Here is a 26,509-nt window from a genome sequence, read left to right as displayed (position 1 = left end):
CAACTGTATCAACAAAGCCCCTCAGTGTCATTCAACTGTTTTATTTGGAATTCATTTGACATCTCATTCTATCCTTCACCCAGCAACACCATTTCCACATCCCAACTCTCAGCTTCCCTCAGCCCATCCCACCTGTCTCTGCTGGCCACACACTTTGGATTTCTACTCAGCATATATTTAAACTATGCTTTGATTAACATACCATTTCTGTTGAATAGACTCTAGAGGTTGAGAAAGATATCTAGGGTCAATGTTTTGCATTTTCAACCATTCCTGAGAAGCTACTTGAGTGTAATACTAAAATGGTCAATTGATTCTGTTTTCTCACAAATCTGCATTAGCTGAAAATCACAGGTCTTGCATCAACTCATACACCCTGTACCATGGAATCGGTAAATCAAAAATCTCTTCCCAACTATTTTGCAATCGAAATGGCACTGATATCAACATCCTGGTGATCCCATGGCACTGTTCGCAAGAGTAGGGGTGTTAACCACAGTGTCCTGGCTAAATTCCCAATCTGTCCTTCATACCGTCAAGGCCACCAAATCATCCCCGGTTTATAATTGGCTCATTCTACTGCCCTGTAACTATTCCCCAGGTTGTTGCTGTAAATGAGTGTGTTCTCAGACAACTTACCAGTTTAAATAAAAAATATACAAACGTATAAATATAGATAGGCACACTGTATCTTGTCTGGTTTAGCGTCCCAGATAAAGCTAAATATTTTTTGCTCATACTATTTGAATAAATCAGGAGTAGGCAGAGCCATAAGTGAGTAAACTGAGATATGACTAAGGAGTTAATCAGGGCAAATTTTCCAGAAATAGACAGCTATTTACCTCTACATTTAATATTTTTTTAAATGAATACCAAGCATTTCTACTTCACCGTCAGCCAATTTTAAATATGAACTGCATAGTAATGTACAAGTTGTCTTTTTTAAAGACGCAATACGTAATATTGTACACTTATAAAGTTTTAGTCCAGAGAGTACAGAAAAGTTATCTACATCTTCAATGAGACATTGCAGGGATCTAGCAAGCAGATTATTAAACTTGAGTCATCAGCATACATGGACACATTAATTTTTAAGCCTTGGATTTCTAATCCTCTGTTATTTGATATGATTTCATAGCTTGCATTTGGATGGCCATAATGAATAGATATGGTGACAGCGGACACCCTTGTTTAACTCTTCTTGACAATTCAAAACTCTCTGAAGTGGCTGCTGTTTATAATTTTACACATGGGGTTGCTATACGGTACTTTTAACCAATTCTAAGAGAATCACAGAAATTGTAAACATCCAGGCATTTTATGAATACATTTGTAGTCCGTAATTGCCTGTAGACCCTGCCACATATACGTCTCTTGTCTGGGCCATTGAATTGCGACTCCATTTTGTCCCTATACTGACATTCTGCTTGTTTGATTGCCTTGAGAAGGGAATGACTATACTGTTTATATTCAGCTTTATTCCCGACCTCTTTCCATGGTTGAATGCGGTGGTTTGCGCTTTCAGTTTTGCGAGAATGCTGCCTTCTATCCACAGTTTCTGGTTGGGGTAGGTTTTAATAGTCACAGTGGGTACAACCTCTCCAATGCACATCCTAATAAATTCACTCACAGAGTCGGGCGTATAAAACAATTTTATTGTCTGAGGCATTCGCGGAACATTTTCCAGGTGTATATTTTTATTTAAACTGGTAATTTGTCTGAGAACACATTTACAGCAACAACCTGGGGAATAGTTACAGGGTAGGAGAATGAGCCAATTATAAACCGGGGATGATTTGGTGGCCATGACGGTATGAAGGACAGATTGGGAATTTAGCCAGGACACTGGTTAACACCCCTACTCTTGCGAACAGTGCCATGGGATCACCAGGTTGTTATCAGTGCCATTTTGATTGCAAAATAGTTGGGAAGAGATTTTTGATTTACCGATTCCATGGTACAGGGTGTATGAGTTGATTCAAGGCTTGTGCTTTTCAGCTAATGCAGATTTGTGAGAATACAGAATCAATTGACCATTTTAGTATTACCCAGGAATGGTTGAAAATGCATAACATTGACCCTAGATATGATCTTTTTCTCAACCTGTAGAGTCTATTCAACAGAAATGGTATGTTAATCACAGCATAGTTGAAATATATGCTGCGTAGAAATCCAAAGTGTGTGGCCAGCAGAGACAGGTGGGATGAGCTGAGGGAAGCTGAGGGTTGGGATGTGGAGATGGAGATAAGGGGGAGTGGAGTTGCTGGGTGAAGGATAGAATGACAGATGTCAAATTAATTCCAAATAAAACAGTTGAATGATAATGGCTTTGTTGATACAGTTGAGGCTGATGCCATGCAGGTGTTGGTACAAATGCATACTCATTCAAATGCTAATAGATGGACATGGTTCCATACATTGTTGGCCTTGCTGTTATATTGGCCTGGATGTTTTTGTTCATTGGTGGTGCATGGGGCAGGGAATGGAATTAAATGTATTTCTTCTCAGGGTGGAATCTGATGCTTGAGGGGCAGCTCTTGGAGGGCTGTATCGGTCAGGTCCCCATTTGACAGTGGGAGATCTGTCGACGTGCCGTTGACCCTTTGTCTCTCTGGCTAAGAGGCTGTTAGATGACTCATGTGATGAAGTTGGGCAGCTTCCCTGCAAGTATATGTTTATTACGAGATGAATGTCTCTGGCTAAATTTACACATCACGGTAACATTTGGTTCATGAGCCAACCACTTAACGATCAAGGTTTGTAGGGTCTACACATTGTATAGAAATATCTACCCCAGCCTGCTTTGTGACCAGATTAGCTGGTGATGCATACAAATTACAACCATTAAGGCTGCTGGTGTCATAAGTACTACCTGTCAGTGAGTTGAGACTGAGGTACAATTGATTTAAAAATGGTATGATCTGGATGGTCAAACCACCTGAGGTGTTCAGGAAAGTGATCACAATGAGTATTTCACTTGTCTACAACTGCTTAAACGTGGGCACAAATTACAGACATCAAGACAAAGGCACGTTAGCCCCAGGTACAAATGAGTCTGGTGAAAAGCTTGTAAGAGAATAAGGGACAAATGTTCAGTAATATTGGTGTGACATTTATTAATGTACAAGAGGCAACTAGTATCGTCTTCCTGCCACTTCGTTTAATTCAGACCAACAACCACAGTTCAGAAATTGTTTAAGAAATGCTTCAGCACAATGGTCATTGAAGTTGATTTAGAGGTTGAAGGAAAACAGCAAGACCTGATGAAGATATCCCAGCAGCCTTGTACATCTTCAGGTTCACCAGGAAGATATCCTGCGAAACAAAATCGTCAGCATGGTAGTCTAGTGGTTAGAAAGGTTACAAGTACAAATATTTCATTCTGCCCCTGAACAGGCAGTCAACCCACTGTTCCTAGGCCGTCATTGAAAATAAGAATTTGTTCATAACTGCCTTGCTAAATAAAAGTAAATCACAAATTCTAGTTCCCAGTAATGTGTGCATGCACAAAACTCACATTCAGTCACACGTGTAAGCCACATCCAAGTACTTATAGGTTCCGACACAGGGGTCACCGAACACAGAGTTGGATACCTTGACGATACACTGGCGCTCTCCATCACACCTGTGTGTCAACAGGTAGAGGTTAACACCACAGCCAATGACTTCCTACAGGTACTGAAACCTTCAGTGTGCATTTACCTTTCTGCCATTGTGCTGGTGGTGGATTGGCTGAGGCAGTTGGTGTTTTTGAGTTGTTTATGTTTGCGCCCAATGGAACACACGTTGTGTTGACGACGACCATAATTGGCACGCTGAATACGGATCTCACCTCGATCTGAGGAAGAGAAAGGACAAACCTGGGTGTTGGTGTGGGCTAGTGACTAATATACACGGCACCACATGATTAAACTGTACGGCAGTGTTGACCAGCTTACCACATAGTAGTTGAGAATCAGAGCCTTCACATATGATGCTGCTTACTGCAAAGACAACACAGGAGTTACACCACTGGCCAGACAAATTAAGACATACATTAGCCTGGTGAAGTGTTAGGGATGGGCACTAACAGGGAATGTTGATTCCAGGTGCATTTTTATAAGTCATTATAAACTTGTTAGCATGAACTAAAGTACAAAAAGTTAGGCTCGTCATCTGCCACCGTTACCTTGTAGTTCCACTTCCGTATGAGCAGTTCTCGAAATTCTAATATTTTAAGCACACTGGCTGGCTAGACCTAAACTGGTGAAAAAAAAGTCAACCCGCTACAACTAATCTGTATTTCTATGCAGTTTGTGCCATCTGTCAGATTGGCTATAAACCCTGTAAAAATGTGTGAGTTGAACAAGCTAGTTACCGTTCACTGAAACATAGGCAGTGGTAAACCAGATTTAGTGCATAAGCATCAAATAAGCTTGAGACACTTCCCTTCCCTGTTCTTGCTGGCTAATTGAGCTAGATATGTAAATATAACTAGTAACAGCAGCAGCATATGAGACAAGTCAAAAATAGTCATAGTCATTCAGCAGTTATGGCTTGGGGGAAGTAGAAGCCGTTCAGGGTCCTGTTGGTTCCAGACTTGGTGCATCCGTACCATATGTTATGGAGTAGCAGACACCAGTATAACTTGGTGGCGCGAGTCATTGACAATGTAGGGCCTGCCGACACACGTGGTGTCGACATCCTCTGATGTACTGGGCCGTACGCTATACCCTCTGTAGCACCTTGTGGTCAGATGCCATACCTAGTGATGATGCAGCCAGTCAAAAAGCTCTCAATGGTGTAGAATTCAGTATCGGAGGGCTGATACCAATCCTTTTAGCCTCCTGGCTGGGAGGGGCTCGGCCCTCCGTTTCCTGTAGTCCACTACCAGTTCCTTTGGAATCACACTGCCAGGTCTCCGACCTCCCTATAGTCCACTCAAACTAAACAAGTTGCATATCCACAGCTTGCTAGGGTTAGTTAGCAGGTGAGGGTGGTTTACACTTGGAGAAACAAAAGTTAACAAGCTGGTACCATAGGGGAACCAACCCATTATATTCCTTTTCTAGCAATCAGCTGAGCTTACTTTTTTACAAGATTAAAAGTGGGTAGGAGAATTAAACAATATCCCAACACTACGTCGAATCCAAACATGCCCACCACTAAATATTATTAGCACACATTCAGAGACTGACTTGTTTCTTGCTGTTGGACACAGGAGTATTTGGCGACCAGGTACTTATAAGTCCCGACACAGGGGTCTCCAAAAACGAAATTGGATGCAGGGACAATACACTCGCTCTTCCCACCGCATCTGTGTGTTTCAAAGACAGGTTGAGGTCATGAGTTCATACAGGTAAACACAACAAGTTCCAGCACATTTCTGCCATCTTGCTGGTGGTTGTTTACACTACAGCCAAGGAGTTACAGGTTCTAGTACCTTTCTGCCATCTTGCTGGTGGAGGATTGGCTGAGGCAGTTGGTGTCGGTGAGTTGGTTATCAGGGCGCCCAATAGAACAAACATCGTGTTGACGACGACCGTAGTTCGCACGCTTGATATGGATCTTACCTCCATCTGAGGGAGAAGAGAGAAAATGAAAACAGTGAGGCACGAAGGAGAGCCAAGTATGACTATGGTGTGGGCTAGTGACGCTAATCTACAGTATAAATGTAGGTGGTCGGTGAGTATACTGTTCAGCAGTGTGGACTAGCTTACCACATTGCAGTAAAGCATCAGAGCCTTCACACGTGATGCTGATTGCTGCCAGGACAAATAAACAGGAATTACACACCACTCACATTAGCTTGGTTAAGTAGTATCATCATTATTACATACAGTACCTCCATCTGTTAGTGTGCAGCAAGCTGTAGCCAGCACTGAAACAACATCACACAGCTAGTTCAGCAACATTCAACATCATATGCACTTGGACCATGAAGCTACAACTCAGCATTGGTCTCTATACTCAACCATTTCAGTTATACTAAGTGTATAGTCAAGTTCAGCATTTGGTCTCATATTCCATGCTTTGAATACTTTTTTGCCCAAAAGGAACTGAATGTCGCCCAAATCATATTACATGTACTTCTTTTTACTCACAAATACAAACATATATTTAAATTATAATCTGCTTCAGATTTTGTATACTCACATGTGACCACCGTCAGTCTCAAAATGCGCATGATGTCAGGTAGAGGAGTGGTACTAACAGAGAAAATGCAACTGTTGATAACAAGATCCAATACACCTGGTATTTATGTTGTGTGACATGTCTTAATTTACCCAGGTGTATCTATTTGTCTCCAGATGCACCTCATTGCAATTAGGGGCCGGTGTTTGCCAGTCAAAACCTGGCTATTGAGTCAGTCTCATGGAGTTAGATAGAGGACTCTAGATGGATGAAATCCATGTTGGCATGAACATTGCCACTGAGGGCTTCCAACAAAGTAACCATCGAGGTGGAGCTTCTTCGTTAAGGAAGAATCACACGGGCCACTTTCCGTTGCAAAACTTTTGAGCATTGCAGATATACATTTCATGAATAGAGACAACGTATTTCCTTAATAATCTCCATGTCGGGGAGACATTTGTTCAATATAACATATTTTTACCTGAACCTTCCAAAAGGTTGCATCCTGCCTAACGCTCCCCATTATTCAATCCGGGTTATCAGGAGGGATCAGCCAATTAATTATACTCTTGAGCAAACACTGCATAACTGTAGGTAGCATTAAATTGCCAACTTTGGCTTCATACAGTACCTTTTCAAACAACACACTCTGTGATGGTGTGCAGCCTTTAAGTTTGTTTGCCAACTCATAGAAATTATAGAAGACAATGGACTACTTTAATAAAATGAATATTGCCTCTATTGTCTCTAATGTAATTACATTTGTTATTTGATTAGAATGGAGCTGCCCTTGCGCTCACATAATCCATAATGGGACACATATAAAGATGATATACTGTGACTATCATTCTCTATGGTCCGATCCCTACGATGTGTTGTTCTGGTGGCTGAGTGTGTGTCCTCTTCCTCTAAACTGTCCATTCTCAGGGCTGCTGGACAGGTGCCTTGCCCGTCAACGTTGCAGCGCTTTGGGTGTTGCACTTATCAGGCTTCAACGCCATGGACCGGAAAGGCTGGTCCTTGTGATTTTGTGCATTTATATGCACACACCCTTGTTGTTCCACAGTCTTGAGGATCAGTGTGGCGAAGGTGTTGTTGCCTACCTTCACACCCGTGGTCGGCCCGTCTGCCCAGCTGCAAAGGGCGGGGTTGAGACCAATTGCCCAAGCTTGGTGATGTGTTATGATTCTGCTCTTTTCTTTACATTTGATCCGGAACCCCCAACAGAAGCTAGCCAGCTAACTAGCTACTAGCTAGTTGTCAGCTTGCCACTGCTAGTGGTCATCAGCTACCTTTAGCCAGGAAATCTCTCGCCTGTCTGCGTATGGAGCCCTGCCGATCCATCACGACTGGACAACTGACGTAATCTGCCCGAAGGGGTTTCAACTGGCTCCCCCGTCGCGACGTCCCCTGAATGCCCATCTGCTAGCCTGCTCTCCGCGGCTCGCTAGCTGTCCAGAGCACACAGAGTAAAAGCAACGCCAGCATTCAAAAGTGACCAAAACATCATCCAGGAAGCATAGGACCTGAGAAGTGGTCTGTGGTCACCACCTGCAGAACCACCCCTTTATTGGGGGTGTCTTGCTAATTGCCTATAATTTCCACCTGTTGTCTATTCATCAAGTTTGCGGACAACACAACAGTGGTAGGCTTGATTACCAACAACGACGAGACGGCCTACAGGGAGGAGGTGAGGGCCATCGGATTGTGGTGTCAGGAAAATAACCTCACACTCAACGTCAACAAAACTAAGGAGATGATTGTGGACTTCAGGAAACAGCAGAGGGAACATCCCCTTATCCACATCGATGGAACAGTAGTGGAGAGGGTAGTAAGTTTTAAGTTCCTCGGCGTACACATCACAGACAAACTGAATTGGTCCACCCACACAGACAGCATCGTGAAGAAGGCGCAGCAGCGCCTCTTCAACCTCAGGAGGCTAAAGAAATTTGGCTTGTCACCAAAAGCACTCACAAACTTCTACAGATGCACAATCGAGAGCATCCTGTCAGGCTGTATCACCACCTGGTACGGCAACTGCTCCGCCCACAACCCTCTCCAGAGGGTAGTGAGGTCTGCACAACGCATCACCGGGGGCAAACTACCTGCACTCCAGGACACCTACACCACCCGATGTCACAGGAAGGCCATGAAGATCATCTAGGACAACAACCACCCGAGCCACTGCATGTTCACCCCGCTATCATCCAGAAGGCGAGGTCAGTACAGGTGCATCAAAGCTGGGACCGAGAGACTGAAAAACAGCTTCTATCTCAAGGCCATCAGACTGTTAAACAGCCACCACTAACATTGAGTGGCTGCTGCCAACACACCAGAGATGGGCCTTCAGGGCCAGCAAGGCCTACTCTGCTGGCCTAAACATCATCACAATATATATATTTTTTAAATATATTTTCCCACAAATATGTATTAAATTATTCCCCAGAGTAAGAGTTGCACTCTTCATTTCATAGCGTTCCTCTTGGTTGCACTGCTTCCAGCCCCAGGTTGAGATTTGGAGGGCTGGTCTTTATGTTAGATATTTTATCCAATCATATTCAGCCATCATTTGTTGCCATGGGTCTAAAATCTGCCCTCAGGCCTTCAGAATCAACTGTGCGGGCACTTGTAGCTTAAAGTGAATGGAAATTAAAATTTAGTGTCAACCAATCAGCTTTAGAGTTGGCTATTGTACCCCTGCTGGCTGGCTCCAGTGTTACACAGGAGCCAGCTAGCAGGCGTAGTGTCTGCACGTCTATTGATTGGATTACCATTATTGATAGGCAGGTCCTATATGGGCAGGTCTCAGAACTAGGAAACTGAAATTGATAAACAAATTAATTTGCGTACTACTAAGCTGTTTTTTCAACCCACAATGGCGGAAGGAGAAGATATCGATTTGGTCGAGGATATAATTACAACGCAATTCTCAATACAAACTTTTCAAGAAAAGTTAGACATTGTCAGGAGATGTAGACGCCGACGCTACAAAGCCGACGCTACAAAGACAGGGTCCGAGAAGCACTGCAAACTGTACTGCTTGGAATGCCTATTATTTGCAAGTGATCGATTTGGTGTTTGGAGCCATACTGGCTTTGCAAACCTGAGTTGTCTAACCAAGGCAGCAACGAGACACCAACGTACGGCTGGGCACTTACAAACAATGGTGCTTTTGAAAACTTTTGGGGACACCCGAGTGGATCTACAGCTCAACGAACAAGCGCACAGGGCAACGAAGCTGCACAATGAAAAGGTTGTGTACTCTTCCCCTGCAATTCTCTGAATAAAAATGTCAATTTCAAGGTGACGCAACGCCTGGTTATACTGAATTTCTGTCTCAATGTATAGTGTCTAGAGCCATGGCATCATAATGATGGTAATATTGTATTGTATAGTATTGCAGTAGACCCGCCTAACCGCGCTGATTTCACTCCCGCCAGCTTAACCTGGAAGCCAGATGTATCAATGTGTTGGAGGAAACGCCATTCAACTGGTGACTTGGGTCAAGTTAAAAACAATAAAAAAATGTACCTTTATTTTACTTGGCAAGTCAGTTAAGAACAAATTCAGATTTTCAATCACAGCCTCGGAACAATGGGTTAACTGCCTGTTCAGGGGCAGAAAGACAGATTTGAACCTTGTCAGCTCAGGGATTCGAACTTGCAACCTTTTGGTTACTAGTCCAACACTCTAACCACAAGCCTACTTATCACGGATGTTTTGATTGTGCATGGTAAAGCAGGCTGGATCCTCTTGTGAAGCAGGATACATGTTGGTGATATACAGTGAGGCAAAAAAGTATTCAGTCAGCCACCAATTGTGCAAGTTTCCCACTTAAAAATATGAGAGAGGCCTGTAATTTTCATCATAGGTACACGTCAACTATGACAGACACAATTAGAAAAAAAATCCAGAAAATCACATTGTAGGATTTTTATGAATTTATTTGCAAATTATGGTGGAAAATAACTATTTGGTAAATAACAAAAGTTTATCTCAATACTTTGTTATAAACCCTTTGTTGGCAATGACAGAAGTCAAACGTTTTCTGTAAGTCTTCACAAGGTTTTCACACACTGTTGCTGGTATTTTGGCCCATTCCTCCATGCAGATCTCCTCGAGAGCAGTGATGTTTTGGGGCTGTTGCTGGGCAACACAGACTTTCAACTCCCTCCAAAGATGTACTATGGGGCTGACATCTGGAGATAGGCTAGGCCACTCCAGGACCTTGAAATGCTTCTTTACGAAGCCACTCCTTCGTTGCCCGGGCGATGTGTTTGGGATCATTGTCATACTGAAAGACCCAGCCACGTTTCATCTTCAATGCCCTTGCTGATGGAAGGAGGTTTTCACTCAAAATCTCACGATACATGGCCCCATTCATTCTTTCCTTTACACGGATCAGTCGTCCTGGTCCCTTTGCAGAAAAACAGCCGCAAAGCATGATGTTTCCACCCCCATGCTTCACAGTAGGTATGGTGTTCTTTGGATGCAACTCAGCATTCTTTGTCCTCCAAACATGACGAGTTGAGTTTTTACCAAAAAGTTATATTTTGGTTTCATCTGACCATATGACATTCTCCCAATCTTCTTCTGGATCATCCAAATGCTCTCTAGCGAACTTCAGACGGGCCTGGACATCTACTGGCTTAAGCAGGTTGACACGTCTGGCACTGCATGATTTGAGTCCCTGTCGGCATAGTGTGTTACTGATGGTAGGCTTTGTTACTTTGGTCCCAGCTCTCTGCAGGTCATTCACTAGGTCCCCCGTGTGGTTCTGGGATTTTTGCTCACCGTTCTTGTGATCATTTTGACCCCACAGGGTGAGATCTTGCGTGGAGCCCCAGATGGTGGAGTTTGGAGTTTGGAGTGTGACTGTTTGAGGTTGTGGACAGGTGTCTTTTATACTGATAACAAGTTCAAACAGGTGCCATTAATACAGGTAACGAGTGGAGGACAGAGGAGCCTCTTAAAGAAGAAGTTACAGGTCTGTGAGATCAAAAAATCTTGCTTGTTTGTAGGTTACCAAATACCTATTTTCCACTCTCTCATCTTTTTAAGTGGGAGAACTTGCACAATTTGTGGCTGACTAAATACTTTTTTGCCCCACTGTATTGTGAAAAACCTGCTAAGGCTGCTTTTGATTTTTAGAGAACAGCAGGAGATAAACTCCCATTGGCCAATGAATGGAGAAACGTATAACGCCCCACAAACTTTTGAAGAATCACATTCACGTTGTCATAAAGCGTCACACGGTTGCTAAGCTAATCATCACGCAATGCCTTCTCAAAGTCGAGAAACCTGCCTATTTTCCTCAAAAGTAGATCATTTTCTATTTTATTTTATTTCACCTTTATTTAACCAGGTAGGCTTGTTGAGAACAAGTTCTCATTTGCAACTGCGACCTGGCCAAGATAAAGCATAGCAGTGTGAACAGACAACACAGAGTTACAAATTGAGTAAACAATAAACAAGTCAATAACACAGTAGAAAAAAAGGGAGTCTATATACATTGTGTGCAAAAGGCATGAGGAGGTAGGCAAATAATTACAATTTTGCAGATTAACACTGGAGTGATAAATGATCAGATGGTCATGTACAGGTAGAGATATTGATGTGCAAAAGAGCAGAAAAGTAAATAAATAAAAACAGTATGGAGATGAGGTAGGTAAAATTGGGTGGGCTATTTACCGATAAGACTATGTACAGTTGCAGCGATCGGTTAACTGCTCAGATATCAGATGTTTGAAGTTGGTGAGGGAGATAAAAGTCTCCAACTTCAGTGATTTCTGCAATTAGTTCCAGTCACATGGAGCAGAAAACTGGAACGATAGGCGGCCAAATGAGGTGTTGGCTTTAGGGATGATCAGTGAGATACACCTGCTGGAGCGCGTGCTACGGGTGGGTGTTGCCATCGTGACCAGTGTACTGAGATAAGGCGGAGCTTTACCTAGCATGGACTTGTAGATGACCTGGAACCAGTGGGTCTGGCGACGAATATGTAGCGAGGGCCAGCCGACTAGAGCATACAAGTCGCAGTGGTGGGTGGTATAAGGTGCTTTAGTGACAAAACGGATGACACTGTGATAAACTGCATCCAGTTTGCTGAGTAGAGTGTTGGAAGCTATTTTGTAGATGACGTCGCCGAAGTCGAGGATCGGTAGGATAGTCAGTTTTACTAGGGTAAGTTTGGCGGCGTTAGTGAAAGAGGCTTTGTTGCGGAATAGAAAGCCGATTCTGGATTTGATTTTCGATTGGAGATGTTTGATATGAGTCTGGAAGGAGAGTTTACAGTCTAGCCAGACACCTAGGTACTTATCGATGTACACATATTCAAGGTCTGAACCATCCAGGGTGGTGATACTAGTCAGGCGTGCAGGTGCAGGCAGCGAACGGTTGAAAAGCATAGATTTGGTTTTACTAGCGTCTAAGAGCAGTTCGAGGCTACGGAAGGAGTGTTGTATGGCATTGAAACTTGTTTGGAGGTTAGATAGCACAGTGTCCTAGGACGGGCCGGAAGTATATAGAATGGTGTCGTCTGCGTAGAGGTGGATCAGGGAATCGCCTGCAGCAAGAGCAACATCATTGATATATACAGAGAAAAGAGTCGGCCCGAGAATTGAACCCTGTGTCACCCCCAGAGACGGCCAGAGGACCGGACAGCAAGCCCTCCGATTTGACACACTGCACTCTGTCTGCAAAGTAGTTGGTGAACCAGGCAAGGCAGTCATCAGAAAAACCAAGGCTACTGAGTCTGCCGATAAGAATATGGTGATTAACAGAGTCGAAAGCCTTGGCAAGGTCGATGAAGACGTCTGCACAGTACTGTCTTTTATTGATGGCCGTTATGATATCGTTTAGTACCTTGAGCATGGCTGAGGTGCACCCGTGACCGGCTCGGAAACCAGATTGCACAGCGTAGAAGGTACGGTGTGATTCGAGATGGTCAGTGACCTGTTTGTTGACTTGGCTTTCGAAGACCTTAGATAGGCAGGGCAGGATGGATATAGGTCTGTAACAGTTTGGGTCCAGGGTGTCTCCCCCTTTGAAGAGGGGGATGACTGCGGCAGCTTTCCAATCCTTGGGGATCTCAGACGATATGAAAGAGAGGTTGAACAGGCTGGTAATAGGGGTTGCGACAATGGCGGCGGATAGTTTCAGAAATAGTGGGTCCAGATTGTCAAGCCCAGCTGATTTGTACGGGTCCAGGTTTTGCAGCTCTTTCAGAACATCTGCTATCTGGATTTGGGTAAAGGAGAACCTGGAGAGGCTTGGGCGAGTAGCTGCAGGGGGGCGGAGCTGTTGGCCGAGGTTGGAGTAGCCAGGCGGAAGGCATGGCCAGCCGTTGAGAAATGCTTGTTGAAGTTTTCGATAATCATGGATTTATCGGTGGTGACCGTGTTACCTAGCCTCAGTGCAGTGGGCAGCTGGGAGGAGGTGCTCTTGTTCTCCATGGACTTCACAGTGTCCCAGAACTTTTTGGAGTTGGAGCTACAGGATGCAAATTTCTGCCTGAAGAAGCTGGCCTTAGCTTTCCTGACTGACTGAGTGTATTGGTTCCTGACTTCCCTGAACAGTTGCATATCACAGGGACTATTCGATGCTATTGCAGTCCGCCACAGGATGTTTTTGTGCTGGTCGAGGGCAGTCAGGTCTGGAGTGAACCAAGGGCTATATCTGTTCTTAGTTATGCATTTTTTGAACGGAGCATGCTTATCTAAAATGGTGAGGAAGTTACTTTTAAAGAATAACCAGGCTTCCTCAACTGATGGGATGAGGTCAATGTCCTACCAGGATACCTGGGCCAGGTCGATTAGGAAGGCCTGCTCACAGAAGTGTTTTAGGGAGCGTTTGACAGTGATGAGGGGTGGTCATTTGACTGCGGCTCCGTAGCGGATACAGGCAATGAGGCAGTGATCACTGAGATCCTGGTTGAAGACGGCGGAGGTGTATTTGGAGGGCCAGTTGGTCAGGATGACGTCTATGAGGGTTCCCTTGTTTAGAGATTTAGGGTTGTATCTGGTGGGTTCCTTGATGGTTTGTGTGAGATCGATGGCATCAAGCTTAGATTGTAGGACTGCCGGGGTGTTAAGCATAAACCAGTTTAGGTCACCTAACAGAACAAACTCTGAAGCTAGATGGGGGGCGATCAATTCACAAATGGTGTCCAGGGCACAGCTGGGAGCTGAGGGAGGTCGGTAGCAGGTGGCAACAGTGAGAGACTTATTTCTGGAGAGAGTAATTTTTAAGATTTGTAGTTCGAACTGTTTGGGTATGGACCTGGAACGTATGACATTACTTTGCAGGCTCTCTCTGCAGTAGACTGCAACTCCTCCCCCTTTGGCAGTTCTATCTTGACTGGTCGCCTAGAGCGGTGGGGACAGAGAATAAAAGGAGCAGATTTCTGGGCATGGTAGAATATATTCAGGGCATAATGCGCAGACAAGGGTATGGTGGGGTGCGGGTATAGCGGAGGTAAGCCGAGGCACTGGGTGATAATGCGAGATGTTGCATCTCTGGACATGCTGGTTGTAATGAGTGAGGTCACCGCATGTGTGGGAGGTGGGACAAAGGGGGTATCAGGGGTATGAAGAGTGGAACTAGGGGCTCCATTGTAAACTTAAACAATGATAACTAACCTGAACAACACTATACAAGGCATATTGATATTTGAGAGAGACATACAGGGAGGCATACAGTAATCACAGGTGTTGAATTGGGAGAGCTAGCTAAAACAGTAGGTGAGACAACAACCGCTAATCAGCTAGCACAACAACAGCAGGTAAAATGGCGTTGACTAGGCAGGGAGGGTCGGATTAACTACACACAGAGACTGAGTGCGGCTGGGGCCGACGGATAAAACATAAACAAGCAGAATGGATTACCGTGATTAATGGACAGTCCAGCATGCCTCAGCTATGTAGTCAGGTGATCAGTGTCCAGGGGCAGCGGTGGATGGGGCAGGGAAGCTGGACTGGCGAGTATTATCCAGGTAAATAAAAACTGGCTGGCTGTGCAGAAGGTAAAGCTGCTAGCAGTGGCTAACCATGGCTAAATAGCTTGTAGCTAGTTAGCTTCTGGAGGTTCTTGAATGTGTTCTAAAAATTAAAAATAACAGAACATTCCGTATCACATTGGGTGAGGCAGGTTACCGGGAGGTATAATCATATTCAAAATCGAAACGAGATTGAAAGTAAATATGGGTCCAGTGAGTGATTGGGCTGGCTGGGGACGCGGCGATTCAGACAGTTAGCAGGCCTGTGCTAACAAGCAAACAGTTAGTAGGCCGGGGCTAAACAAGCTAGCAGTTAGCAGACAGGGGCTGAGCAAGCTAGCAGTTAGGAGGCCGAATTAGCAAGCAAGCAGATAGCAAGGGGTTGAGTCTGTTTATGACTCTTCATGCGGTGACATCGATAGACCGGTCGTGGGTCCTGATAATGTAGCCCAGGAGTATGCTTCGGTGGTAGCACAGGAGCTCTGGCCGGGCTAGCTTCAAGCTCAGTGGATGGAAACGCTAGCCAGGACTAATCATCCGGGGGTTGCGGTTAGCTAGTTAGCTAGTTGTGAAGATCCAGATGAGAATGTTCCGTTTGCGGTGGGAATCCGGGGATAAAAATAAAAATACAAATAAAAGGTCCGTTATGCTCTGGTTAGAGTCGCGTTGTTCAAACTGGCCTGAGCTTTCCGAGCTAAAGATTAGCTGAAGACCGCTAGCAATGGTTTGCTGACTAATAGCTGGTAGTTAGCTGGCTAGCTTCAGTTGAGGGGTTCCGGATCCGAAGTAAATATATATACTTTAGAAAAAAAAGCAGATCCACGCTACATTGGGTGAGGCGGGTTGCAGGAGAGTATTTAGATGTTGAGGTTTCGCAAAATGTTTTAAAAGATATGCGAAAAAGAATATGTTTTTAAAAAATCGATAAAAAAACGATATATACGATATATACAAGGGACACGACACGACAAGACGTCCGACTGCTAATGTCACTAATGTCACTATTCCAGAGCAATTCGATATTATCAAATATCTCGGATTACAGTTGCAATTTTGTACATGTTCACGGAATTCATGCAAAAGTTGGGTTTTTGAGCTAGCGCAACAAGTGATTCCCATTTACTCCTTGAAGAGCACTCCTTGTTCCAGAATAGTCCAGAATGCACTGACAACATATGGGCAACATACAAAATGGGCATTATTCGATGCCAATGGAGTTAACCCTTCTCCTAAAGGTATCTCTGGCACTGTCCCACATATTTTGGCAATGCACCAAAATTGATCTGTCCCACACTGAAATCAAGTGTAAGTGGGAGATCAGTAGTGTGCTATTTCAATGCTGTTCAATACACCAGTGTCCAACAGCTGAAAATAGTGTTTTTGGTCTGAAAATGTATTTCACTGCAGTTTAGATGGTACAATGATGCGACACTATACTTTTGTCAAACTGAAATTAGGCGAACCAGAATATCAGGAAATGGCGGCGTGATCCACATAGTTCATTTTTTATTTATATTATGCCATTGTTAATATGTCCTGTGGGACTGTCATTGTGGTACTGCTCTGCTCATCCCATATCAAACCAATGGACAATAGGAGACCGAATGCGTTTGGATCATCATCTAATTGGCATTCACATAAATCTTTACAGGAATGTCCACGTGGATGGGGATATTGGAAATGGTATCAAAAATGACTGGGTGACAATGTATGTTTAATTTAGACAAAATCATTTATAATTACAGTTTTCCAGTACAACATAAGTTCAGCTAATCCCCTTATTGTTTGGGATAACTTTAAATGTACCTTCAGAGGTCATTCAATTCAATTTTCAACAACAATAAAAAAGCAGCTTTTGGCTAAAGACACAGGACTAACAAGGGAAATACATGCACTAATCGTACAGGAAGCAACAAAAAAAACTACAGAGATTCTAAATAAATTAGAGGAAAAACAAAACGAAATGGAGTAACTTTTTTCTAGATCATCTAATGTTCTCTATTAAAAACAAAGTTATCTGTGATTCTCCAAATTATATTTTAAAGGAGGAAGCTAAATGATCAAAAGATGACGGAGACAGAGACGGTCGCCTCGCTTCAAATCCTTTGGAAAATGTGCAGTAATTTGTGGACGACATTAGTGCACAAGTTTCCTTCCAGAGAGACATCAGGCATTGTAACATTCTATGTTTTACGGAAACAATGCTCACTCGGGATATGTTGTCAGAGTCGATACAGCCATCGGGTTTCTTAATGCGTCGTGCCGACAGAAAAAAACATCTCCCTGGTAAGTGGAATGGCGGGGGTTTATGACCTAGAAATCCTTACAATCAAATGCCGACCGCATTATCTCAGAAGACAATTCTCTTTGATTATAGTCACAGCCGTGTAACCCCCCCCCCCTCCCCAGGAAACCAGATATCATCAGGCTGCATTTATCAAATCCAACCAAGACTCTGTTTTTCCAACCAAGACTCGGTTTTTCTCAAACCGCCCTATAGACAGAAACTCAAGCAGGATCTACCCGTGACTAAAACCATTCAACACTGGTCTGATCCATCAGAATCCAAGCTTCAAGATTGTTTTGATCACGTGGACTGGAAAATGCTCCAGGAAGCCTCAGACAATAAAATCGTTTTATACGCCGACTCTGTGAGTGAATTTATTAGGATGTGCATTGGAGAGGTTGTACCCACTGTGACTATTAAAACCTACCCCAACCAGAAACTGTGGATAGAAGTCAGCATTCTCGCAAAACTGAAAGCGCAAACCACCGCATTCAACCATGGAAAGAGGTCGGGAATAAAGCTGAATATAAACAGTATAGTTATTCCCTCTGCAAGGCAATCAAAGAAGCGGAATGTCAGTATAGGGACAAAATGGAGTCGCAATTCAATGGTCCAGACAAGAGACGTATATGTGGCAGGGTCTACAGGCAATTACGGAATACAAATGTATTCATAAAATGCCTGGATGTTTACAATTTCGGTGATTCTCTTAGACATGGTTAAAAGTACTGTATAGCAACCCCAGGTGTAAAATTATAAATAGCAGCTGCTTCTCAGAGAGTTTTGAATTGTCAAGAAGAGTTAAACAAGGGTGTCCGCTGTCACCATATCTATTCATTATGGCTATCCAAATGCTAGCTATGAAATCCTATCAAATAACACCATTTGAAGATTAGAAATCCAAGGCTTAAAAACAAAGGTGTGCATGTATTTATTTTTACCTTTATTTTACTAGGCAAGTCAGTTAAGAACAAATGTGTATTTTCAATGACGGCCTAGGAACCTTGGGTTAACTGCCTGTTCAGGGGCAGAATGACAGATTTTTACCTTGTCAGCTCAGGGATTTGAACTTGCAACCTTTCGGTTACTAGTCCAACACTCTAACCACTAGGCTACCCTTCCACCCCATGCTGATGACTCAAGTTTAATATTTAATCTGCTTGCAAGATCCCTGCAATGTCTCATTGAAGATGAAGATAACTTTTCTGTACTCACTGGACTAAAACCTAATTATGATAAGTGTACGATATTACATATTGGGTCAATTGACAGCATTACCCCACAAATGGAGGCAGGTGGCAGCAGGAGGAGTTAGGGAAGTGGTCTGTCTGCCCAATATAAATGATCAGAACTTGATGACTAAAAATAGCATGAATAGGAAAGCATACCGGTTTCATTTGAGGACCAGTCACTTAGATTGCAAAATAGTTGGGAAGAGATGTTTGATTTACCGATTCCATGGTACAGGGTGTATGAGTTGATTCAAGACTTGTGCTTTTCAGCTAATGCAGATTTGTGAGAATACAGAATCAATTGACCATTTTAGTATTACACTCAAGTAGCTTCTCAGGAATGGTTGAAAATGCAAAACATTGACCCTAGATATCTTTTTCTCAACCTGTAGAGTCTATTCAACAGAAATGGTATGTTAATCACAGCATAGTTTAAATATATGCTGCGTAGAAATCCAAAGTGTGTGGCCAGCAGAGACAGGTGGGATGGGCTGAGGGAAGCTGAGAGTTGGGATGTGGAGATGGAGATAAGGGGGAGTGGAGTTGCTGGGCGAAGGATAGAATGACAGATGTCAAATTAATTCCAAATAAAACAGTTTAATGATAATGGCTTTGTTGATACAGTTGAGGCTGATGCCATGCAGGTGTTGGTACAAATGCATACTCATTCAAATGCTCAGATGGACATGGTTCCATACATTGTTGGCCTTGCTGTTATATTGACCTGGATGTGTTTCTTGTTCATTGGTGGTGCATGGGGCAGGGAATGGAATTAAATGTATTTCTTCTCAGGGTGGAATCTGATGCTTGAGGGGCAGCTCTTGGAGGGCTGTATCGGTCAGGTCCCCATTTGACAGTGGGAGATCTGTCGACGTGCCGTTGACCCTTTGTGTCTCTGGCTAAGAGGCTGTTAGATGACTCATGTGAGGAAGTTGGGCAGCTTCCCTGCAAGTATATGTTTATTACGAGATGAATGTCTCTGGCTAAATTTACACATCACGGTAACATTTGGTTCATGAGCCAACCACTTAACGATCAAGGTTTGTAGGGTCTACACATTGTATAGAAATATCTACCCCAGCCTGCTTTGTGACCAGATTAGCTGGTGATGCATACAAATTACAACCATTAAGGCTGCTGGTGTCATAAGTACTACCTGTCAGTGAGTTGAGACTGAGGTACAATTGATTTAAAATCGGTATGATCTGGGTGGTCAAACCACCTGAGGTGTTCAGGAAAGTGATCACAATGAGTATTTCACTTGTCTACAACTGCTTAAACGTGGGCACAGATTACAGACATCAAGACAAAGGCACGTTAGCCCCAGGTACAAATGAGTCTGGTGAAAAGCTTGTAAGAGAATAAAGGACAAATGTTCAGTAATATTGGTGTGACATTTATTAATGTACAAGAGGCAACTAGTATCGTCTTCCTGCCGCTTCGTTTAATTCAGACCAAAAACCACAGTTCAGAAATTGTTTAAGAAATGCTTCAGCACAATGGTCATTGAAGTTGATTTAGAGGTTGAAGGAAAACAGCAAGACCTGATGAAGATATCCCAGCAGCCTTGTACATCTTCAGGTTCACCAGGAAGATATCCTGCGAGACAAAATCGTCAGCATGGTAGTCTAGTGGTTAGAAAGGTTACAAGTACAAATATTTCATTCTGCCCCTGAACAGGCAGTCAACCCACTGTTCCTAGGCCGTCATTGAAAATAAGAATTTGTTCATAACTGCCTTGCTAAATAAAAGTAAATCACAAATTCTAGTTCCCGGTAATGTGTGCATGCACAAAACTCACATTCAGTCACACGTGTAAGCCACATCCAAGTACTTATAGGTTCCGACACAGGGGTCACCGAACACAGAGTTGGATACCTTGACGATACACTGGCGCTCTCCATCACACCTGTGTGTCAACAGGTAGAGGTTAACACCACACCCAATGACTTCCTACAGGTACTGAAACCTTCAGTGTGCATTTACCTTTCTGCCATTGTGCTGGTGGTGGATTGGCTGAGGCAGTTGGTGTTTTTGAGTTGTTTATGTTTGCGCCCAATGGAACACACGTCGTGTTGACGACGACCATAGTTGGCACGCTGAATACGGATCTCACCTCGATCTGAGGAAGAGAAAGGACAAACCTGGGTGTTGGTGTGGGCTAGTGACTAATATACACGGCACCACATGATTAAACTGTACGTCAGTGTTGACCAGCTTACCACAGAGTAGTTGAGAATCAGAGCCTTCACATATGATGCTGCTTACTGCAAAGACAACACAGGAGTTACACCACTGGCCAGACAAATTAAGACATACATTAGCCTGGTGAAGTGTTAGGGATGGGCACTAACAGGGAATGTTGATTCCAGGTGCATTTTTATAAGTCATTATAAACTTGTTAGCATGAACTAAAGTACAAAAAGTTAGGCTCGTCATCTGCCACCGTTACCTTGTAGTTCCACTTCCGTATGAGCAGTTCTCAAAATTCTAATATTTTAAGCACACTGGCTGGCTAGACCTAAACTGGTGAAAAAAAGTCAACCCGCTACAACTAATCTGTATTTCTATGCAGTTTGTGCCATCTGTCAGATTGGCTATAAACCCTGTAAAAATGTGTGAGTTGAACAAGCTAGTTACCGTTCACTGAAACATAGGCAGTGGTAAACCAGATTTAGTGCATAAGCATCAAATAAGCTTGAGACACTTCCCTTCCCTGTTCTTGCTGGCTAATTGAGCTAGATATGTAAATATAACTAGTAACAGCAGCAGCATATGAGACAAGTCAAAAATAGTCATAGTCATTCAGCAGTTATGGCTTGGGTGAAGTAGAAGCCGTTCAGGGTCCTGTTGGTTCCAGACTTGGTGCATCCGTACCATATGTTATGGAGTAGCAGAGACCAGTATAACTTGGTGGCGCGAGTCATTGACAATGTAGGGCCTGCCGACACACGTGGTGTCGACATCCTCTGATGTACTGGGCCGTACGCTATACCCTCTGTAGCACCTTGTGGTCAGATGCCATACCTAGTGGTGATGCAGCCAGTCAAAAAGCTCGCAATGGTGTAGAATTCAGGATCGGAGGGCTGATACCAATCCTTTTAGCCTCCTGGCTGGGAGGGGCTCGGCCCTCCGTTTCCTGTAGTCCACTACCAGTTCCTTTGGAATCACACTGCCAGGTCTCTGACCTCACTATAGGCTACTCAAACTAAACAAGTTGGATATCCACAGCTTGCTAGGGTTAGTTAGCAGGTGAGGGTGGTTTACACTTGGAGCAACAAAAGTTAACAAGCTGGTACCATAGGGGAACCAACCCATTATATTCCTTTTCTAGCAATCAGCTGAGCTTACTTTTTTACAAGATTAAAAGTGGGTAGGAGAATTAAACAATATCCCAACACTACGTCGAATCCAAACATGGATATCGGTGCCCACCACTAAATATTATTAGCACACATTCAGAGACTGACTTGTTTCTTGCTGTTGGACACAGGAGTATTTGGCGACCAGGTACTTATAAGTCCCGACACAGGGGTCTCCAAAAACGAAATTGGATGCAGGGACAATACACTCGCTCTTCCCACCGCATCTGTGTGTTTCAAAGACAGGTTGAGGTCATGAGTTTATACAGGTAAACACAACAAGTTCCAGCACATTTCTGCCATCTTGCTGGTGGTTGTTTACACTACAGCCAAGGAGTTACAGGTTCTAGTACCTTTCTGCCATCTTGCTGGTGGAGGATTGGCTGAGGCAGTTGGTGTCGGTGAGTTGGTTATCAGGGCGCCCAATAGAACAAACATCGTGTTGACGACGACCGTAGTTCGCACGCTTGATATGGATCTTACCTCCATCTGCGGGAGATGGAGAAGAGAGAAAATGAAAATAGTGAGGCACGAAGGAGAGCCAAGTATGGCTCTCTACAGTGTGGGCTAGTGACGCTAATCTACAGTATAAACGTAGGTGGTCGGTGAGTATACTGTTCAGCAGTGTGGACTAGCTTACCACATTGCAGTAAAGCATCAGAGCCTTCACACGTGATGCTGATTGCTGCCAGGACAAATAAACAGGAATTACACACCACTCACATTAGCTTGGTTAAGTAGTATCATCATTATTACATACAGTACCTCCATCTGTTAGTGTGCAGCAAGCTGTAGCCAGCACTGAAACAACATCACACAGCTAGTTCAGCAACATATGCACTTGGACCATGAAGCTACAACTCAGCATTGGTCTCTATACTCAACCATTTCAGTTATACTAAGTGTATAGTCAAGTTCAGCATTTGGTCTCATATTCCATGCTTTGAATACTTTTTTGCCCAAAAGGAACTGAATGTCGCTCAAATCATATTACATGTACTTCTTTTTACTCACAAATACAAACATATATTTAAATTATAATCTGCTTCAGATACAGATTTTGTATACTCACATGTGACCACCGTTAGTCTCAAAATGCACATGATGCCAGGTACAGGAGTGGTACTAACAGAGAAAATGCAACTGATGATAACAAGATCCAATACACCTGGTATTTATGTTATGTGACATGTCTTAATTTACCCAGGTGTATCTATTTGTCTCCAGATGCACCTCATTGCAATTAGGGGCCGGTGTTTGCCAGTCAAAACCTGGCTATTGAGTCAGTCTCATGGAGTTAGATAGAGGACTCTAGATGGATGAAATCCATGTTGGCATGAACATTGCCACTGAGGGCTTCCAACAAAGTAACCATCGAGGTGGAGCTTCTTCGTTAAGGAAGAATCACACGGGCCACTTTCCGTCGCAAAACTTTTGAGCATTGCAGATATACATTTCATGAATAGAGACAACGTATTTCCTTAATAATCTCCATGTCGGGGAGACATATTTGTTCAATATAACATATTTTTACCTGAACCTTCCAAAAGGTTGCATCCTGCCTAACGCTCCCCATTATTCAATCCGGGTTATCAGGAGGGATCAGCCAATTAATTATACTCTTGAGCAAACACTGCATAACTGTAGGTAGCATTAAATTGCCAACTTTGGCTTCATACAGTACCTTTTCAAACAACACACTCTGTGATGGTGTGCAGCCTTTAAGTTTGTTTGCCAACTCATAGAAATTGTAGAAGACAATGGACTACTTTAATAAAATGAATATTGCCTCTATTGTCTCTAATGTAATTACATTTGTTATTTGATTAGAATGGAGCTGCCCTTGCGCTCACATACTCCATAATGGGACACATATAAAGATGATATACTGTGACTATCATTCTCTATGGTCCGATCCTACGATGAGTTGTTCTGGTGGCTGAGTGTGTGTCCTCTTCCTCTAAACTGTCCATTCTCAGGGCTGCTGGACAGGTGCCTTGCCCGTCAACGTTGCAGCCCTTTGGGTGTTGCACTTATCAGGCTTCACCGCCATGGACCAGAAAGGCTGGTCCTAGTGATTTTGTGCATTTATATGTTCCCAGTTGCCACTCCTGTGAAGGGAGACCGCTGCGCTTGAAGGCAGTTTGGTGCCCACAGAACCCCAGTACAGGTACTCTATTGTAAACATTATTAAAGTGAACCGTGTTGAATGACTATGTATATATGGCAGCAGTCTCTATGGTACAGGGTAGAGTACCAGGTGGTATCAACCCAGTACCCTGCTTTTAACAGTGACTAAGTTTGGGCTGGGTACTGGGAGGAGGCCGGCTAGAGGAGACTATTTCAACGTCCGATGGACTGGAGTAACAAACTTCTATCTCCAGATTTTCAGTCTCTAGGTCACAGCTTTGATGCTCCTGTACTATCGCCTTCATCTGGATGGTAGCGGGGTGAACAGGCCATGGCTCGAGTGGCTGAGGTCCTTGATGATCTTCTTGGCCTATCTGTAACACCGAGCGCTGTAGGTGTCCTGGAGGGCAGGCAGTGCCGTACTAGGCGTTGACACAGCCCTACAGGATCCTCTCAATGGTGCACCTGTAGAAGTTCATGAGGGCCTTACAGGACAAGCCAAATTTCTTCAGCCTCCTGAGGTTGAGTAGGCGCTGTTGCGCCTTCATCACATTGCCTCTATGAATGGACCATTTCAGGTTGATTGTGATGTGCACGCCAAGTAACTTGCGGCTTTTTGCCCACTCCAGTGCGGCCCTGTAGAAGTGGATGGGGACGAGCTCTCTCTGCTGTCTACTGTAATCCACAATCATCTCCATTGTTTTGTTGACATTGAGGGAGAGGTTATTTTCCTGGTACCATTCCGTCAGGTCCCTCAAATCCTCCCTGTATGCCGTCTTGTCGTTGTTGGATATCAGGCATACCACTGTTGTCAGCAAACTTGATGATTGAGTTGCCACTCAGTCATGGGTGAACACGGAGTACAGGAGTAGCCTGAGCACACACCCTTGTTGTTCCAGTCTTGAGGATCATTGTGGCGAAGGTGTTGTTGCCTACCTTCACACCCGAGGTCGGCCCGTCTGCCCAGCTGCAAAGGGCGGGGTTGAGACCAATTGCCCAAGCTTGGTGATGTGGTATGATTCTGCCCTTTTCTTTACATTTGATCCGGAACCCCCAACAGAAGCTAGCCAGCTAACTAGCTACTAGTTAGTTGTCAGCTTGCCACTGCTAGTGGTCATCAGCTACCTTTAGCCAGGACATCTCTCGCCTGTCTGCGTATGGAGCCCTGCCGATCCATCACGACTGGACAACTGACGTAATCTGCCCGAAGGGCTTTCAACTGGCTCCCCCGTCGCGACGTCCCCTGAATGCCCATCTGCTAGCCTGCTCTCCGCGGCTCGCTAGCTGTCCAGAGCACACAGAGTAAAAGCACCGCCAGCATTCAAAAGTGACCAAAACATCATCCAGGAAGCATAGGACCTGAGAAGTGGTCTGTGGTCACCACCTGCAGAACCACCCCTTTATTGGGGGTGTCTTGCTAATTGCCTATAATTTCCACCTGTTGTCTATTCATCAAGTTTGCGGACGACACAACAGTGGTAGGCTTGATTACCAACAACGACGAGACGGCCTACAGGGAGGAGGTGAGGGCCCTCGGATTGTGGTGTCAGGAAAATAACCTCACACTCAACGTCAACAAAACTAAGGAGATGATTGTGGACTTCAGGAAACAGCAGAGGGAACATCCCCTTATCCACATCGATGGAACAGTAGTGGAGAGGGTAGTAAGTTTTAAGTTCCTCGGCGTACACATCACAGACAAACTGAATTGGTCCACCCACACAGACAGCATCGTGAAGAAGGCGCAGCAGCGCCTCTTCAACCTCAGGAGGCTAAAGAAATTTGGCTTGTCACCAGAAGCACTCACAAACTTCTACAGATGCACAATCGAGAGCATCCTGTCAGGCTGTATCACCACCTGGTACGGCAACTGCTCCGCCCACAACCCTCTCCAGAGGGTAGTGAGGTCTGCACAACGCATCACCGGGGGCAAACTACCTGCACTCCAGGACACCTACACCACCCGATGTCACAGGAAGGCCATGAAGATCATCTAGGACAACAACCACCCGAGCCACTGCATGTTCACCCCGCTATCATCCAGAAGGCGAGGTCAGTACAGGTGCATCAAAGCTGGGACCGAGAGACTGAAAAACAGCTTCTATCTTAAGGCCATCAGACTGTTAAACAGCCACCACTAACATTGAGTGGCTGCTGCCAACACACCAGATATGGGCCTTCAGGGCCAGCAAGGCCTTCTCTGCTGGCCTAAACATCATCACAATATATATATTTTTTAAATATATTTTCCCACAAATATGTATTAAATTATTCCCCAGAGTAAGAGTTGCACTCTTCATTTCATAGCGTTCCTCTTGGTTGCACTGCTTCCAGCCCCAGGTTGAGATTTGGAGGGCTGGTCTTTATGTTAGATATTTTATCCAATCAT

The 26,509-nt window shown here is 44.1% G+C and overlaps 1 protein-coding gene across 1 annotated transcript; it reads right to left on the bottom strand.

Moving 5' to 3' along the window:
- Positions 1–3,223: 3,223 nt before the first annotated feature.
- Positions 3,224–23,093, bottom strand: LOC135540982 (L-rhamnose-binding lectin CSL3-like). Its single transcript, XM_064967135.1, has 12 exons — positions 23,063–23,093; positions 22,756–22,791; positions 22,631–22,675; positions 22,344–22,479; positions 22,099–22,217; positions 20,851–20,895; positions 20,615–20,750; positions 20,439–20,537; positions 5,700–5,755; positions 5,423–5,558; positions 3,518–3,625; positions 3,224–3,315 (listed from the first exon to the last, which is right to left on the bottom strand). Exons 1-11 carry the CDS (start codon positions 23,091–23,093, stop codon positions 3,520–3,522), a joined length of 945 nt encoding a protein of 314 aa, XP_064823207.1. The 3' UTR covers positions 3,224–3,315; positions 3,518–3,519.
- Between the last annotated feature and the right edge of the window lie 3,416 nt (positions 23,094–26,509).

This window comes from Oncorhynchus masou, chromosome 6 (genome assembly GCF_036934945.1).
Source record: "Oncorhynchus masou masou isolate Uvic2021 chromosome 6, UVic_Omas_1.1, whole genome shotgun sequence".
NCBI classification, from domain to species: domain Eukaryota; kingdom Metazoa; phylum Chordata; class Actinopteri; order Salmoniformes; family Salmonidae; genus Oncorhynchus; species Oncorhynchus masou.
The sequence above is the reverse complement of the archived record's forward strand: the minus strand, read 5'-3'. Positions and strand labels throughout refer to the sequence as shown.

Bases quoted from the DNA above. Each gene is read 5' to 3' on its own strand.
- LOC135540982 (XM_064967135.1), bottom strand. From the start codon at position 23,093: ATGTGCATTTTGAGACTAACGGTGGTCACAT. The intron at 22,676-22,755 runs GTACTGTATGTA...TTGTCCTGGCAG, and splicing joins CTGCACACTAACAGATGGAG to CAATCAGCATCACGTGTGAA. The intron at 5,559-5,699 runs GTAAGCTAGTCC...CTTCTCCCTCAG, and splicing joins TGATGCTTTACTGCAATGTG to ATGGAGGTAAGATCCATATC.